This window comes from Hyla sarda, chromosome 6 (assembly GCF_029499605.1).
Source record: "Hyla sarda isolate aHylSar1 chromosome 6, aHylSar1.hap1, whole genome shotgun sequence".
NCBI lineage: Eukaryota > Metazoa > Chordata > Amphibia > Anura > Hylidae > Hyla > Hyla sarda.
The window spans coordinates 8,768,822-8,784,950 of NC_079194.1; the positions used below are offsets into that span (position 1 = coordinate 8,768,822).

A 16,129-nucleotide genomic window follows, 5' to 3' on the forward strand; every position below is an offset into this window, starting at 1 on the left:
GATCCCCCGCAATCATTTAGTAATTTCATATCATTGAAGGAGAGGATAACTTTCTCAGATCGGAAAACCCCTTTAAGGCCGACGTCACAAATGTCCAGTGATCCGACACAGTTAGGGCCCATCCATACTGCTGAATGTCCGGCAAATCATCAGTGGTAGGACGGCGTGGACGTGCGTCATCATCATAGACGGCAATGCACTGTGGTGGAATGTTGGGTCACACGTAGAGCATCTGCAGCAATTTTCCCGCTCCGGATGCGCCATCACAAGTGAGAGCTCCCTGCTGCGGCTGGGTAGCTCTGTGGGTCTGCTGCGGATTTCCCACTGATACAATTCCTGCCCGTAGCAGATGCGCAGCGGGAAATCCGCCTCTACGAGCAGTCACACAGAACTACCCAGCCGCAGCAGGGAGCTCGCTCTTGTGACTGCCATCGGTGCACCTGCAATGTGAAGTACGCAGCAGAGGCGCTACGTGTGACCCTACCCTAAAAGAATGAACATAGCAGGTCCTAAATCCTGAATTTCTGCTGCAAAATTTTCCACTGTGGAATTTCTGCTGCAGAGTTTTCCGCCACGGATATTCTGCAGCGTAAACTTTTCTTGCAGAATCTTATTCAGTACAATGGAACAACGCTGCCAGCGGGATTCTATGCCTCATGCTGTCTTTTAATTTGCCAAGTTAAAGGGGTACTCCGGTGAAAAACTTTTTTTTTTTTTTTTAAATCAACTGGTGCCAGAAAGTTAAACAGATTTGTAAATTACTTCTATAAAAAAAAAATCTTAATCCTTCCTGTACTTATTAGCTGCTGAATACTACAGTGGAAATTGTTTTCTGTTTGAAACACAGAGCTCTCTGCTGACATCACGAGCACAGTGCTCTCTGCTGACATCTCTGTCCATTTTAGGGACTGTCCAGGGTAAAAGGAAATCCCCATAGCAAACATATGCTGTTCTGGACAGTTCCTAAAAATGGACAGAGATGTCAGCAGAGAGCACTGTGCTCGTGATGTCAGCAGACAGTTCTGTGTTTCAAAAAGATGTAGTATTCAGCAGCTAAAAAGTACTGGAAGGATTAAGATTTTTTAATAGAAGTAATTTACAAATCTGTTTAACTTTCTGGCACCAGTTGATTTAAAAAATAAATAAATAAAAAAGTTTTTCACCAGAGTACCCCTTTAAGCCCTTTGCCCCATTTAGGCCTATGGAGCCCAGAAAGGGCATCTAGGTTGATACATCTGGCATTTCTATATAGGCGGCTCCGCATCACTGGACACATGTACATTCAGCCTAAGGCTATGTTCACACTACCATCAATAACGGCCATTAACATTTTAACGGGGCGCAACTGGCAACAACAGGTCCCAATGGACCCCATTATAGTCACTAGGGTCTGTCGGGCACTGCTGTTTTCAGAGAGAATAGCGGGAGAAAAGCAAGCACTATTTTTTCTCCCGCTATTCTCCCCGCCGGTCCTGGCGGCCGTCACGCTGCCGGGTCGTAACGGTAGTGTGAATGGGGCCTTAGATGAAGATATTGTATGCACTATAGCAGTGGTCTCCAACCTGCGAACCTCCAGATGTTGCAAAACTACAACTCCCAGCATGCCCGGACAGCCAACGGCTGTCCGGGCATTCTGGGAGTTGTAGTTTTGCAACATCTGGAGGTCCGCAGGTTGGAGACCACTGCACTATAGCATCTGGTAGAGTTGAGCGAACTTACAGTAAATTCGATTCGTCACAAACTTCTCGGCTCGGCAGTTGATGACTTATCCTGCATAAATGAGTTCAGCTTTCCGGTGCTCCGGTGGGCTGGAAAAGGTGGATACAGTCCTAGGAAAGAGTCTCCTAGGACTGTATCCACCTTTTCCAGCCCACGGGAGCACCTTAAAGCTGAACTAATTTATGCAGGAAAAGTCATCAACTGCCGAGCCGAGAAGTTCGTGACGAATCGAATTTACTGTAAGTTCGCTAACTTCTGAAATGATACAAAGTAACAACCAAGGCAGATACTCCGGGTACAGATGGATCAACACGACGGAGATACATTGCGGCCACGTAGACTACAGCCGGACCGCTGGGTCTTCAAAGCTTCCCCAAAAGCGACCAGACGTGCAGCCGGCCCACGGAGCGCCGATGTTGATGGACTCCCCACCAACGTTAAAAGAGATAACGTCAGCGAGACTTTCCCCACGGAACATTGCACGTTTCCGTACTTTATTTCATCTCTGTTGTCCAGACGCTCGCTATGACCCGCGGTGTGAAGGGGAAGGATTTCATAGCGTCTGAAGTGCAAATGAATTGGATGGATCAACATGGACGACGTCCAAGAGGCTCCGGAGACAACAAAACAAATGACCTAACAGGCTTTGGTTCGCATCGCCAATGGATACTTAAAGGGGTACTCCCGTGGAAAACTTTTTTTTTTTTTTTTTTTAATCAGAAAGTTAAACAGATTTGTAAATCACTTCTATTAAAAAACCTGAACCCTTCCAGTACTTTTTAGGGGCTGTATACTAAAGAGAAATCCAAAAAAGAAATGCATTTCCTGTGATGTCCTGACCACAGTGCTCTCTGCTGACCTCTGCTGTCCATTTTAGGAACTGTCCTGAGAAGAATAAAATCCCCATAGCAAACATATGCTTCTCAGGACAGTTCCTAAAATGGACAGCAGAGGTCAGCAGAGAGCACTGTGGTCAGGACAAAACAGGAAATGCATTTCTTTTTTGGATTTCTCTTTAGTATACAGCCCCTAAAAAGTACTGGAAGGATTAAGATTTTTTAATAGAAGTGATTTACAAATCTGTTTAACTTTCTGACACCAGTTGATTTAAAAAAAAAAAGTTTTCCACCGGAGTACCCCTGGGGTATTGCAGGAAAAAACTATTTTTTTTTAATCAACTGACCCCAGAAAGTTAAACAGATGTGTAAATGACTTCTATTAAAACAATCTTAATCCTTTCAATAATTATCAGCTGCTGAAGTTGAGTTGTTATTTTCTGTCTGGTAACAGTGCTCTCTGCTGACATCTCTGCTTGTCTCAGGAACTGCACAGAGTAGAAGAGGTTTGCTATGGGGATTTGCTTCTAAACTGGGCGTTTCCCGAGACAGGTGTCATCAGAGAGCACTTAGACAGAAAAGAACAATTCAACTTCAGCAGCTCATAAGTACTGAAAGGATTAAGATTTTTTAATAGAAGTAATTTACTAATCTGTTTAACTTTCTGGAGCCATTTGATATATAAAAAAAAGAGTTTTTTTCCTGGAATACCCCTTTAATATTTACCCAGCTTAAAGACTGCAAAATCCGGACATGTTATTTTTATAGCAACTAAGTTGTCCCGGACGGTAAAGTGTATGGCAGAATTCTCAGCTGTTGCAAAACTACAACTCCCAGCATGTCCGGACAGAAACTCTGTGGTCCCTAAATTGCCCGCTGCTAATGCGAATGATCTATGGATTTACCGAAGTCACATACAAGTTTATGGAACTTCAAGCAAATCTGCAGACCACTTACGTTTTTTAGACAGGCATCCTTCTGCCGCAATATCATTGGAGTCACGCCTTAAAGGGGTACTCCGGTGGAAAACTTATTTTTTTTAAATCAGCTGGTGCCAGAAAGTTAAACAGATTTGTAAATTACTTCTATTAAAAAAATCTTAATCCTTCCAGTACTTATTAGCTGCTGAATACTACAGAACAAATTCTTTTCTTTTTGGAACACGGAGCTCTCTGCTGAATCACGAGCACAGTGCTCTCTGCTGACATCTCTGGCCACTTTAAGAACTGTCCAGAGTATGAAAATCCCCATAGCAAACATATGCTGCTTTGGTCAGTTCCTAAAATGGACAGAGATGTCAGCAGAGAGCACTGTGTTCCAATAAGAAAATCATTTCCTCTGTAGTATTCAGCAGCTTATAAGTACTGGAAGGATTATGATTTTTTTTAATAGAAGTAATTTACAAATCTGTTTAACTTTCTGGCACCAGTTGATTAAAAAAAAAAAAGTTTTCCACGGGAGTACCCCTTTAATATATGGGGGCCCCTAGTATGGACTGTCCATCAGTTAACCACAGGGGAGGACAGCTACAAACATTGTCTGTCTTTATGAGGACATTAAAGGGGTACTCCAGTGGAAAACCTTTTTTTTTTTTTTTTAAATGAACTTGTGCCAGAAAGTTAAACAGGTTTGTAAATTACTTCTATTAAAAAATCTTTATCCTGCCAGTACTTATTTGCAGCTGTATGCTACAGAGGAAATTCTTTGCTCTTTGAATTTCTTTTTTTTGTCTTGTCCACAGTGCTCTCTGCTGACACCTCTGTCCGTGTCAGGAACTGTCCAGAGCAGGATAGGTTTACTATGAGGATTTTCTCCTGCTCTGGACAGTTCCTGATACGGACAGAGGTGTCAGCAGAGAGCACTGTGGACAAGACAAAAATCAATTCAATAAGCAAAGAATTTCCTCTGTAGCATACAGCTGCTAAAAAGTACTGGAAGGATAAAGATTTTTTAATGGAAGTAATTTACAAATCTGTTTAACTTTATGGCACCAGTTGATTTAAAAATTATTTTTTTCCCACCGGAGTACCCCTTAAAAGCCATGCACTCGTGATGTCCAGGAATGCTTCCATAATGCCCCTTTTGCATTCCAGTTTGTAAGTCTGTCCAACCAGAATTGGGACTGTTGGGAAGTATGTTTATTGGGCGGTCCATTGTTATTAATAGGTGGCGTGCAATACTTCATTCCACCTGTGGTGGCGCTGTAGGGGGTCTTCAAACAAAGAAGCAGATGGCCTGCCAATGGGTCACCATTGCGCTTCATGATCGGCGGAGCAGCCCTTTCTTTGTGTTGAGACGTCTCCAGGAAAGTGGTGAGCAGCGGGGACCGGGCTTCGGTGGGTGTACACAATTGTTGTCATCATTATTTTTTTTATTTAGCCTGGCATAGCCTTATTTAAAGGGGTACTCCACTGGCCAGCGTTCGGAAGTAAATATTCCGAATGCTGTTTTCACACTGTGTGGGGTCGGCCACGCCCCTTGTGATGTCATGGTCACGCCCCCTCAATGCAAGTCAATGGGAGGGGGCGTGACGGCCGCGAAAACAACGTTCGGAGCATTTACTTCCGAACGCTGGCCAGTGGAGTACTCCTTTAAACATAAAATCCCCAGACAACCCCTGTAATGTTTATTCTATCAGAAGAAAGGTCTATACTGGCCTTTCCACCCATCAGGACTCAACTGTATGTCCAGCTCGACTCTGTTCCGAACACTGTTTTCGTGCTGTGGGGCTCGGCCACGCCCCTTGTAACGTCATGGTCACGCCCCCTCAATGCAAGTCTATGGGAGGGGGCGTGACGGCAGTCACGCCCCCTCCCATTGACTTGCATTGAGGGGGCATGGCCATAACATCACAAGGGGCGTGGGCGCCCCCCCACAGCGCAAATACAGCGTTTGGATTATTTACTTCCGAACGCTGGCCAGTGGAGTACCCCTTTAAATAAAAAAATCCCCAGACAAACCCTGTAAATAGTTAACGGCGATTATTTCTGCTGTAATGTCGGGAAAAATAAGAGACGTTGTAATAATAAGTGCGGCCGAAAATATGTTGTGAAATGAAGGTTTTTGTCTACGTTATGATTGATAGTCGAGAGGTTTCGGCACTGACCGGCACGGAGTACAACCACCAGGTCATTGACCACCGGAGTCTTCCGAGACGTTCAGTACAACATAAAGAGTCCGTGGCCCCAGTTCAAATTGGGATTTCTGCGATATACAGTTTCCATCTATGTAAAACGTGATCGGACTATACAAACTGATAGAATAGCGTGAAATGCCGCCTCGTTTTCGCCGTTTCGGTAGATGTTTCTTTCAACCGGTATTTTAGGTCGTAAATCTGAATTTCTAAAAATCCGGGTTAGAGGAGAATATTACAAAGTAACATTGTTGATAAGGTTAAAGGGGTTATCCAGGAACAGGAAAAACAGAGCTAATTTCTTAAAAAAATCAGCTCCCCATCTGTCTCCAGGTTGGGTGTGGTTTTCCAATTTGGCTCCATTCACTTCAATGGAACTGAACTGCAGAGCCACACCCAACCTGGAGACAGACGGGGGGGCGTTTTTTTTCCCTGTTTTTTTTTTTTTTTATATAAAGAAATTAGCTCTGTTTTTCTATTCCTGGATAACACCTTTGAAAAATAAAAAGATTCCGACAAGCCGAACCTATTGGAGGAGGAAATCTTGAGTTGGGGGATTCCAGTTTTCTACCTTATTTGGTCCATTAATTTAGAATTTTATTCAAAATACACATTGGCCGAGATTTACAAAGATTGTCTTGTTTTCAAAATACATTAGGGTTTTAAAGGGTTATTCCGGCTTTATACATCTTATCCCAGGGCTCAAGTCCTGCAGGAACGCATGGGAACTGAGTTCCTGCGCTTTTTTCACAGCAGGAACCCATTCTCATTAGCAGAAGTCCTGCAGGACCAGCCCTTGAGTGGAAATCTTGGATGAGGTCCCTCACTTTTTGTTCCAGAACTTGACCCCTGTCTTATAGGATTGGGGATAAGATGTATGATCGTAGGGATTCCGTTGCTGGGGACCCCCGCGATCTCGGTGAAGCCCCTGGCATTCTGTGCCGGGCACTGCCTCCGAGACGGGGACGTGATGTCATGCTCACGCCCCCTAGTGACGTCACGACACGCCCCCTAGTGACGTCACGATACGCCCCCTCCATTCATGTCTATGAGAGATGGTGTGATTGCCGTCACGCCCCCTCCCATAGACATGAATGGAGGGGTGTGGCCGTGACATCACATCCCCGTCTCGGAGGCAGCGCCCAGCACAGAATGCCGGGGGCTGCACAGAGATCTCAGGGGTCCCAGCAGCAGGACCCCCCGCGATCAGACATTTTGTGCCCTATGCTTTGGATAGGGGATAACATGTCTAGGGGTGGAGTACCCCTTTAAATAACACCATGCCGTTCCATTGCGCTATTGTGAGACAGTTTGCGCTGCTTTTAAGTTTTCTGAGCGGATTTGTCAGTGTTCTGTCCTCTTTATGTCTGGGGCGACATAAATCGAGAGGCAGCTAAACCTTTTCCCAGCAATTCATTGACAAATGAGCAAAAAAAGACTTGGGGGGGGGGGGGAGGGGGACTGGTTTATATGGTAGAAGTGACTTACTATTTACTGTAGAGCAGTGATCTCCAAACTATGCTGGGAGTTGTCGTTATGCAACAGGGGTATAAATGCTACACAGTCATGGCCCTAAATGTTGGCACCCCTGAAATGTTTCTATAAAATGAAGTATTCCTCACAGGAAAGGATTGCAGTAACACATGTTTTCCTATACACATGTTTATTCCCTTTGTGTGTATTGGAACTAAACCAAAAAGGAAGGAAAAAAAGCAAATTGGACATAATGTCACCAAACTCCAAAAATGGTCCGGACACAATTATTGGCACCTTTCAAAATTGTGGAAAAATAAGATTGTTTCCAGCATGTGATGTTCCTTTATACTCACCTGGGGCAAGTAACAGGTGTGGGCAATATAAACATCACACCTGAAAGCAGATAAAAAGGAGAGAAGTTCACTTAGTCTTTGCATTGTGTGTCTGTGTGTGTCACACTAAGCATGGACAACAGAAAGAGGAGAAGAGAACTGTCTGAGGACTTGAGAACCAAAATTGTGGATAAATATCAACAATCTCAAGGTTACAAGTCCATCTCCAGAGATCTAGATTTGTCTTTGTCCACAGTGCGCAACATTATCAAGAAGTTTACACCCCATGGCACTGTAGATAATCTCCCTGGGCATGGACGGAAGAGAAAAACTGATGAAAGGTGTCAACGCAGGATAGTCCGGATGGTGGATAAGCAGCCCCAAACAAGTTCCAAAGATATTCAAGCTGTCCTGCAGGCTCAGGGAGCATCAGTGTCAGCGCGAACTATCCGTCCACATTTAAATGAAATGAAACGCTATGGAGGAGACCCAGGAGGACCCCACTAAGGAGGAGACCCAGGAGGACCCCACAATGAGGAGACCCAGGAGAACCCCACTATGGAGGAGACCCAGGAGGACCCCACTATGGAGGAGACCCAGGAGGACCCCACTATATAGGAGACCCAGGAGGACCCCACTATGGAGGAGACCCAGGAGGACCCCACAGTGAGGAGACCCAGGAGAACCCCACTATGGAGGAGACCCAGGAGGACCCCACTATGGAGGAGACCCAGGAGGACCCCACTATGGAGGAGACCCAGGAGGACCCCACTATGGAGGAGACCCAAGAGGACAGATGAGACCAAGATAGATCTTTTTGGTAAAGCCCATCATTCTACTGTTTACCGAAAACGGAATGAGGCCTACAAAGAAAAGAACACAGTACCTACAGTGACATATGGTGGAGGTCAGTGATGTTTTGGGTTGTTTTGCTGCCTCTGGCACTGGGGGCCTTGAATGTGTACAAGACATCATGAAATCTGAGGATTACCAATGGATTTTGTGTCGCGCTGTACAGCCCAGTGTCAGAAAGCTGGGTTTGTGTCCGAGATCTTGGGTCTTCCAGCAGGACAATGACCCCAAACATACGTCAAAAAGCCCCAGAAATGGATGACAACAAAGCGCTGGAGAGTTCTGAAGTGTCAGCAATGAGTCCAGATCTAAATCCCATTGATCACCTGTGAAGAGATCTTATAATTACTGTTGGGAAAAGGCGCCGTCCAATAAGAGACCGGGAGCAGTTTGTAAAGGTAGAGTGGTCCAACATTCCGGCTGAGAGGTGTAAGAAGCTTATTGATGGTTATAGGAAGAGTGGTCCAACATTCCGGCTGAGAGGTGTAAAAAGCTTATTGATGGTTATAGGAAGAGTGGTCCAACATTCCGGCTGAGAGGTGTAAGAAGCTTATTGATGGTTATAGGAAGAGTGGTCCAACATTCCGGCTGAGAGGTGTAAGAAGCTTATTGATGCTTATAGGAAGACACTGATTTCTGTTATTTTTTCCAAAGGGTTTGCAACCAAATATTAAGTTAATGGGGCCAATAATTGTGTCCGGACCATTTTTGGAGTTTAGTGACATTATGTCCAATTTGCTTTTTTTCCTCCTTTTTTGGTTTAGTTCCAATACACACAAAGGGAATAAACATGTGTATAGCAAAACATGTGTTACTGCAATCCTTTCCTGTGAGAAATACTTCATTTTATAGAAACATTTCAAGGGTGCAAACATTTACGGCCATGACTGTATATCCTGATCTCATATAGATAGCAGCAGTATACAGATAGAGCTGGTGGGGAGGTGTATAACTACTATATATCCTGATCCAATTGAGATAGCAGCAGTATACAGATAGAGCTGGAGGGGAGGTGTATAACTACTATATATCCTGATCCCATAAAGATAGCAGCGTATACAGATAGAGCTGGAGGGGAGGTGTACAACTACTATATATCCTGATCCCATAGAGATAGCAGCAGTATACAGATAGAGCTGGAGGGGAGGTGTATATCATCTACTATACATCCTGATCCCATAGAGATAGCAGCAGTATACAGATAGAGCTGGAGGGGAGGTGTATAACTACTATGTATCCTGATCCCATAGAGATAGCAGCAGTATACAGATAGAGCTGGAGGGGAGGTGTATAACTACTATGTATCCTGATCCCATAGAGATAGCAGCTGTCCGGGCATGCTGGAAGTTGTAGTTTTGCAATACCTGGAGAAGTTATGATCATTACTCAACTCCATTAAGGTAAAGCTGAGCTGCAATACTTGACCCAGCCAGTGGACTGCTGTGGCGCTGTTTCTGAAGGTTGAAAGAAAAATCACTTTATTTTTTCTAATCTCAGACAAGATATTTTATTTACCATTCATTACTATGTACAATAATTAAGTTTTATGTATTTTTTGAAGTAATTTCCCACTTTCGTGTAGAATGAAGCCCTGGGGGGCGATATATCGTCTTGGTGTTAGCGCAATTCTTGATCCTTCCTCGACATTTCCCCGAGCTCTGACATTACCCAGAAACTTTTTATTTAAGTAAATTAAAATAAACAGGCCTGGCAACAAGCTGAACATTGGCAAAAAGGGTAGAAAAGTCAACTTTAGAGATTTCCTGTACAGGGAGGAACATCCAGTCTGTGCCAGGGAGTGATTAATAAAGGACGTGGTGTATCCAGCCTGTTATATAGGGGAGGGGGAGGGGAGCGCTGGGACCTTATCAGAGCGAAGACCCATTTATTACTGGACCCAGATTTATATAAAGGGATTTCAGATACATTTGTGGCATTTATAAGAAAATATTTAGTAGGGCATCACATATTCTGGTGCAAGGTTCTTAAAGGGGTACTCCGGAAAAAAAAATATAATTTTGAAATCACCTGGTGCCCAAAAATTATACAGATTTGTAAATTACTTCTATTTTAAGGGGTATTCCATGAAAAAACTTTTTTTTTTCATATCAACTGGCTCCAGAAAGTCAAACGGAGCTGTAAATTACTTCTTCAAAAACAAATCTTAATCCGTCCAGTACTTATCAGCTGCTGAAGTTGAGTTGTTCTTTTCTGTCTGACCACAGTGCTCTCTGCTGACACCTCTGTCCGTCTCAGGAACTGCACAGAGCAGGAGAGGTTTTGCTATGGGGATTTGCTGCTACTCTGGACAGTTCCTGAGACAGACAGAGGTGTCAGCAGAGAGCACTGTTGTCAGGCAGAAAAGGACAACTCAACTTCAGCAGCTGATAAGTACTGGAAGGATTAAGATTTTTTAATTTAATTTAATTTACAAATCTGTTTAACTTTCTGTAGCCAGTTGATATATAAAAAAAAATAGTTTTTTCATGGAATACAACTTTAACAAACTTAACCCTTCCAGTACTCATCAGCTACTGTATGCTCCAGAGGAAGTTGTGTAGTTCTTTCCAGTCTGACCACAGTGCTCTCTGCTGCCGCTTTTATGCTTCTTTTTTTTGTGCAATTTTTGCACATTGTGGTGGCAGGGTGTGTGGTACAGGGCAGATGTTGTTACCCTAGGGGCAGATGGCATTAAAGGGGTACTCCGGTGGAAAACTTTTTTTTTTTTTAATCAACTGGTGCCAGAAAGTTAAACAGAGTTGTAAATTACTTCTATAAAAAAAAAAATCATAATCCTTCCAGTACTTATTAGCTGCTGAATACTATAGAGGAAATTCTTTTCTTTTTGGAACACAGAGCTCTCTGCCGACATCATGACCACAGTGCTCTCTGCTGACATCTCTGTCCATTTTAAGAACTGTCCAGAATAGGAGAAAATCCCCATAGAAAACATATCCTGCTCTGGACAGTTCCTAAAATGGACAGAGATGTCAGCAGAGAGCAGTGTGGTCATGATGTCAGCAGAGAGCTCTGTGTTCCAAAAAGAAAAGAATTTCCTCTGTAGTATTCAGCAGCTAATAAGTACTGGAAGGATTAAGATTTTTTAATAGAAGTCATTTACAAATCTGTTTAACTTTCTGGCACCAGTTGATTTAAAAAAAAAGAAAAGTTTTCCACCACCGGAGTACCCCTTTAATAGAGTCCTGGATGACAGCGATCCAGTAATAAGACCCTCCTGCTCACTCTCAGCCGGTCTTACATTCTGCCGTCTTCTTGGCTCAGATGTTTCAGGGGCCTCAGACGGGGGGAACGAAACGTCGTAAGAAGTTCCTGTATTTAGCTGGTAATAGCGTCGCAGTGCGTGTTTTATCTTCAGGGCTCTGGCGGTCATTTCCCCCAATGCAGAAGGACTGGGTTGGTAGAAGCTTTCTCCTGAACGTGTTCCAGGCTCTCGTATGCGGCGTCCCTATCGTACCGCGGTCGCCCGAAAAGCCCCCAAAATCCACGCAGAGCCCCCGCGCACTCTGCTGGAGGAGAATGAGCCATTTACAGCATCAGATGTTTTCCTTGGAACTGTAAATGGAGAAGGTAAGAGTCACGGATCCGCGGCACACGTGGCACCTGACACTGTATACTCCCTCGGAGAGAGCGGTTTTTGTGGTTCGCCGTTACCGCACCACATCTTCGAATCTTTACTGGATTGATTATAAATAATATAAGAGTAGAGAATATTATCATTGTAAATCTTCTGGTGGAGTAAACTGCAGAATCTGTAAGCCCCTCCCCCCACCCCGATTGCTACAATGTATCATGTACTGGATACAATGCAGATTTTCCATTGGATAAGATTTTAAAGAAGCACTCCAGGATTTTTATTTTTTCTTACCATTTCATGCACACTCGCCATCACTAGTCCTACAGCGCCATCTGTTTTATCCAAGCACAGCTGCAACCATACGTTTCATTTCTGCAACTGGGTCATGTGTTCACCAGTCTGAACCACAGAAAATCACAGCCATTAATGTATCAGAGAAAATGGTCAGTCTGGGGTCAGCTCCCTTCCTGTGAACAACAGAATGATATCTTCACCTATCAGACCCCACCACTCCAGCTATATCTGTATACTGCTGCTGCTATCTCTATCGGGTCAGGATATATAGTAGTTATACACGTCCCCTCCAGCTCTATCTGTATACTGCTGCTATCTCTATCGGATCAGGATATATAGTAGTTTTACACTTTTCTCCAGCTCTGTCTGTATACTGCTGCTGCTATCTCTATGAGATCAGGATATATAGTAGTTATACACGTCCCCTCCAGCTCTATTTGTATACTGCTGCTATCTCTGTGCGATCAGGATATATAGTAGTTGTACACGTCCCCTCCAGCTCTATCTGTATACCGCTGCTATCTCTGTAGGATCATGATATATCGTAGTTATACACCTCCCCTCCGGCTCTATCTGTATACTGCTGCTATCTCTATGAGATCAGGATATATAGTAGTTATACACGTCCACCCCAGCTCTATCTGTATACTGCTGATATCTCTGGGGGATCAGGATATATAGTAGTTATACACGTCCACCCCAGCTCTATCTGTATACTGCTGATATCTCTGGGGGATCAGGATATATAGTAGCTATATACGTCCCCTCCAGCTCTATCTGTATATTGTTGCTGCTATCTTTATGGGATCAGGATATATAGTAGTTATACATCTCCCCTCCAGCTCTATCTGTATACTGCTGCTATCTCTGTAGGATCAGGATTTATAATAGTTATACACGTCCCCGCCAGCTCTATCTGTATACTGCTGCTATCTCTATAGGATCAGGATATATAGTAGTTATACACCTCCCCTTCTACTCTATCTGTATACTGCGGCTATCTCTGTAGGATCAGGATTCATAATAGTTATACACGTCCCCGCCAGCTCTATCTGTATACTGCGGCTATCTCTATCGGGTCAGGATATATAGTAGTTTTACACTTTTCTCCAGCTTTATCTGTATACTGCTACTGGTATCTCTATGGGATTGGTATATATGGTAGTGATACACATCCCCTCCAGCTCTATCTGTATACTGCTGCTATCTCTATGAGATCAGGATATATATTAGTTATACACATCCCCTCCAGCTCTATCTGTATACCGCTGCTATCTCTGTGGGATCAGAATATATAGTAGTTATACACGTCCCCTCCAGCTCTATCTGTATACTGCTGCTATCTTTGTGGGATCAGGATATATAGTAGTTATACACGTCCCCTCCAGCTCTATCTGTATACTGCTGCTATCTCTTTGGGATCAGGATATATCGTAGTTATACACCTCCCCTCCAGCTGTATCTGTATACTGCTGCTCCTATGTCTATGGTATCAGGATATATAGTAGTTATACATGTCCACCCCAGCTCTATCTGTATACTGCTGCTGCTATCTCTATGGGATCAGGATATATATTAGTTATACACCTCCCCTCCAGCTATATCTGTATACTGCTGCTATCTCTGTGGGATCAGGATATATAGTAGTTATGCACCTCCCCCCAAGCTCTATCTATATACTGCTGCTATCTCTATAGGGTCAGGATATATATAGTAGTTCTACATATCCCTCCAGCTCTATCTGTATACTGCTGCTGCTATCTCTATGGGATCAGGATATATAGTAGTTATACACCTCCCCTCCAGCTCTATCTGTATATTGTTTCTGCTATCTCTATGGGATCAGGATATATAGTAGTTATACACCTCCCCTCCAGCTCTATCTGTATACTGCTGCTATCTCTATGGGATCAGGATATATAGTAGTTATACATCTCCCCTCCAGCTCAATCTGAATACTGCTGCTATGTAAATGAGATCAGGATAAATAGCAGTTATATCCCTGTTGCAAAACTACAACTCCCAGCATGCCCGGACAGCCTATAGGAAACCTTTTGATAAAGTCTTTCCTATCAAAATATTTACCAGGGGAAGGGAAGCGGTTGCTGCTTGTTCGCTTTGCGCATATTTAATGTTAATGTTACATGCCCAGCGGTGGCTCCTGGTAAATGTGGCCGCTGTTGACTTAATGTTTGATTTATTCCTCCCAGAAATCAGCGGGCGAAAAAAAAAAAAAACTAATCCCAAATCTGTTCTCTCTGACATTTCAGGTAACACGGCAGGAAGACAGCCGGTCCCCACGTCCCCGCCGGCCTCGGAGAACAGCAGCGCGGCCCACAGCATCGGCAGCACACAAAGCACCCCCTGTTCCAGCAACAGCACCGCCTGACCGACAGCGCAGGCCGGCGAAGAGCAGCTCCGGGGGGGGGGGGAGAAACGGCTTCAAAGCCCCCGCGTGTGGACGTTCATTCACCAAGACTGAAAGAAATCATTTTGTTATTTTTTTTTTATTTTTTTTTTTGGGATCCCGTGTAATATCTGGCAGTTCTGTTTTTGCGTTTTCGGGATGAATGCCGTCTTTGCACCCGTCCAAAGAGCATCAAGCCAAAAAAAAAAAAAAAAAGGTGGTAATACTACTAAATACCGCAGCGCGCAGAGCTGCAACATGGGTTTCCTTGGCTGTCAATGTGAAGTGTGTGCCAGTGCCTAATAATGCTGCTCACATCCCGTGTAAGCTGTATGACGGCGCCGTGTATATAGGAGGAGAAATATATATATATATGTGTATATATATATATATGAGGTTATATGGACGAGAGCTCCGTGCGCTGCAGTGCAGCGCCACATATATATATATATATATAGCCACTATTAGGGGGAGTTGGCTGGCAGGTAGGGGGATTGGTGCAGAATATTCTGTATGGGATCTCTCTCAATCGTCTGTATGGATTTTCTGCAGTCCCACGCGCTTCATGTCACGTGATTTCCGCAAGCGCCAATTGGGTCAGTTCTGCATCGTGTGAATGGATGTCTAAAAAAAGCCCTATAGCAGTGGTCTTCAAGCTGCGGACCTCCAGATGTTGCAAAACTACAACTCCCAGCATGCCCGGACAGCCAACGGCTGTCCGGGCATGCTGGGAGTTGTAGTTTTGCAGCATCTGGAGGTCCGCAGGTTGAAGACCACTGCCCTATAGGATTTCTGCAATCCTCATTCAGATATATAGGTTGTTGTGCGCCATGTACATGCTTTATGGGGTCCTTAAAGGGGTTATCCAGGAAAAAACTTGAGATATATATATATCAACTGTCTCCAGAAAGTTAAACAGATTTATAAATTACTTCCATTAAAAAATCTTCATCCTTTCAGTACTTATTAGCTTCTGAAGTTGAGTTGTTCTTTTCTGCTCTCTGATGACGCCTGTCTCGGGAACTGTCCAGAGTAGAAAGAAGCAAATCCCCATAGCAAACCTCTCCTACTCTGTGCAGTTCCCGAGACAAGCAGAGATGTCAGCAGAGAGCACTGTTGTCAGACAGAAAAGAACAACTCAACTTCAGCAGCTGATAATTATTGAAAGGATTAAGATTTTTTAATAGAAGTCATTTACAAATCTGTTTTACTTTCTGGAGCCAGTTGATATATATATATATATATTTAAAAGTTTTTTCCTGGAATACCCCTTTAATGTGCGTTAATTCTGCTCTTCATCTGAACAGGGTTGTCTCTAATTGTGTACACGGGCTCCTGCAATACTCAGATGGGTTGTTGTGCATCATGTACTATGGGGTCCGAAGGTGCATTGATATATGCGCTCCCCCTTTCATCTAAATGGGGCCATCTCTGCATTGTATGCAGGGATTTCTGCAATACTCATTCAGATGAAAAGGTTGTTGT

General features: G+C 43.8%; 1 protein-coding gene across 10 annotated transcripts in view; it reads left to right on the forward strand.

Moving 5' to 3' along the window:
• The window catches only part of TGFBR3 (transforming growth factor beta receptor 3), a 378,593-nt gene extending 363,278 nt beyond the window's left edge, over positions 1-15,315 (forward strand). For all 10 annotated transcript variants that reach the window (XM_056523161.1, XM_056523160.1, XM_056523159.1 and 7 more), the window contains one exon: positions 14,508-15,315. In XM_056523161.1, the coding sequence (XP_056379136.1) occupies positions 14,508-14,626 (119 nt within the window). In that variant the 3' untranslated portion in view covers positions 14,627-15,315. The remainder of the gene's footprint in view (positions 1-14,507) is intronic.
• Positions 15,316-16,129: the final 814 nt, after the last annotated feature.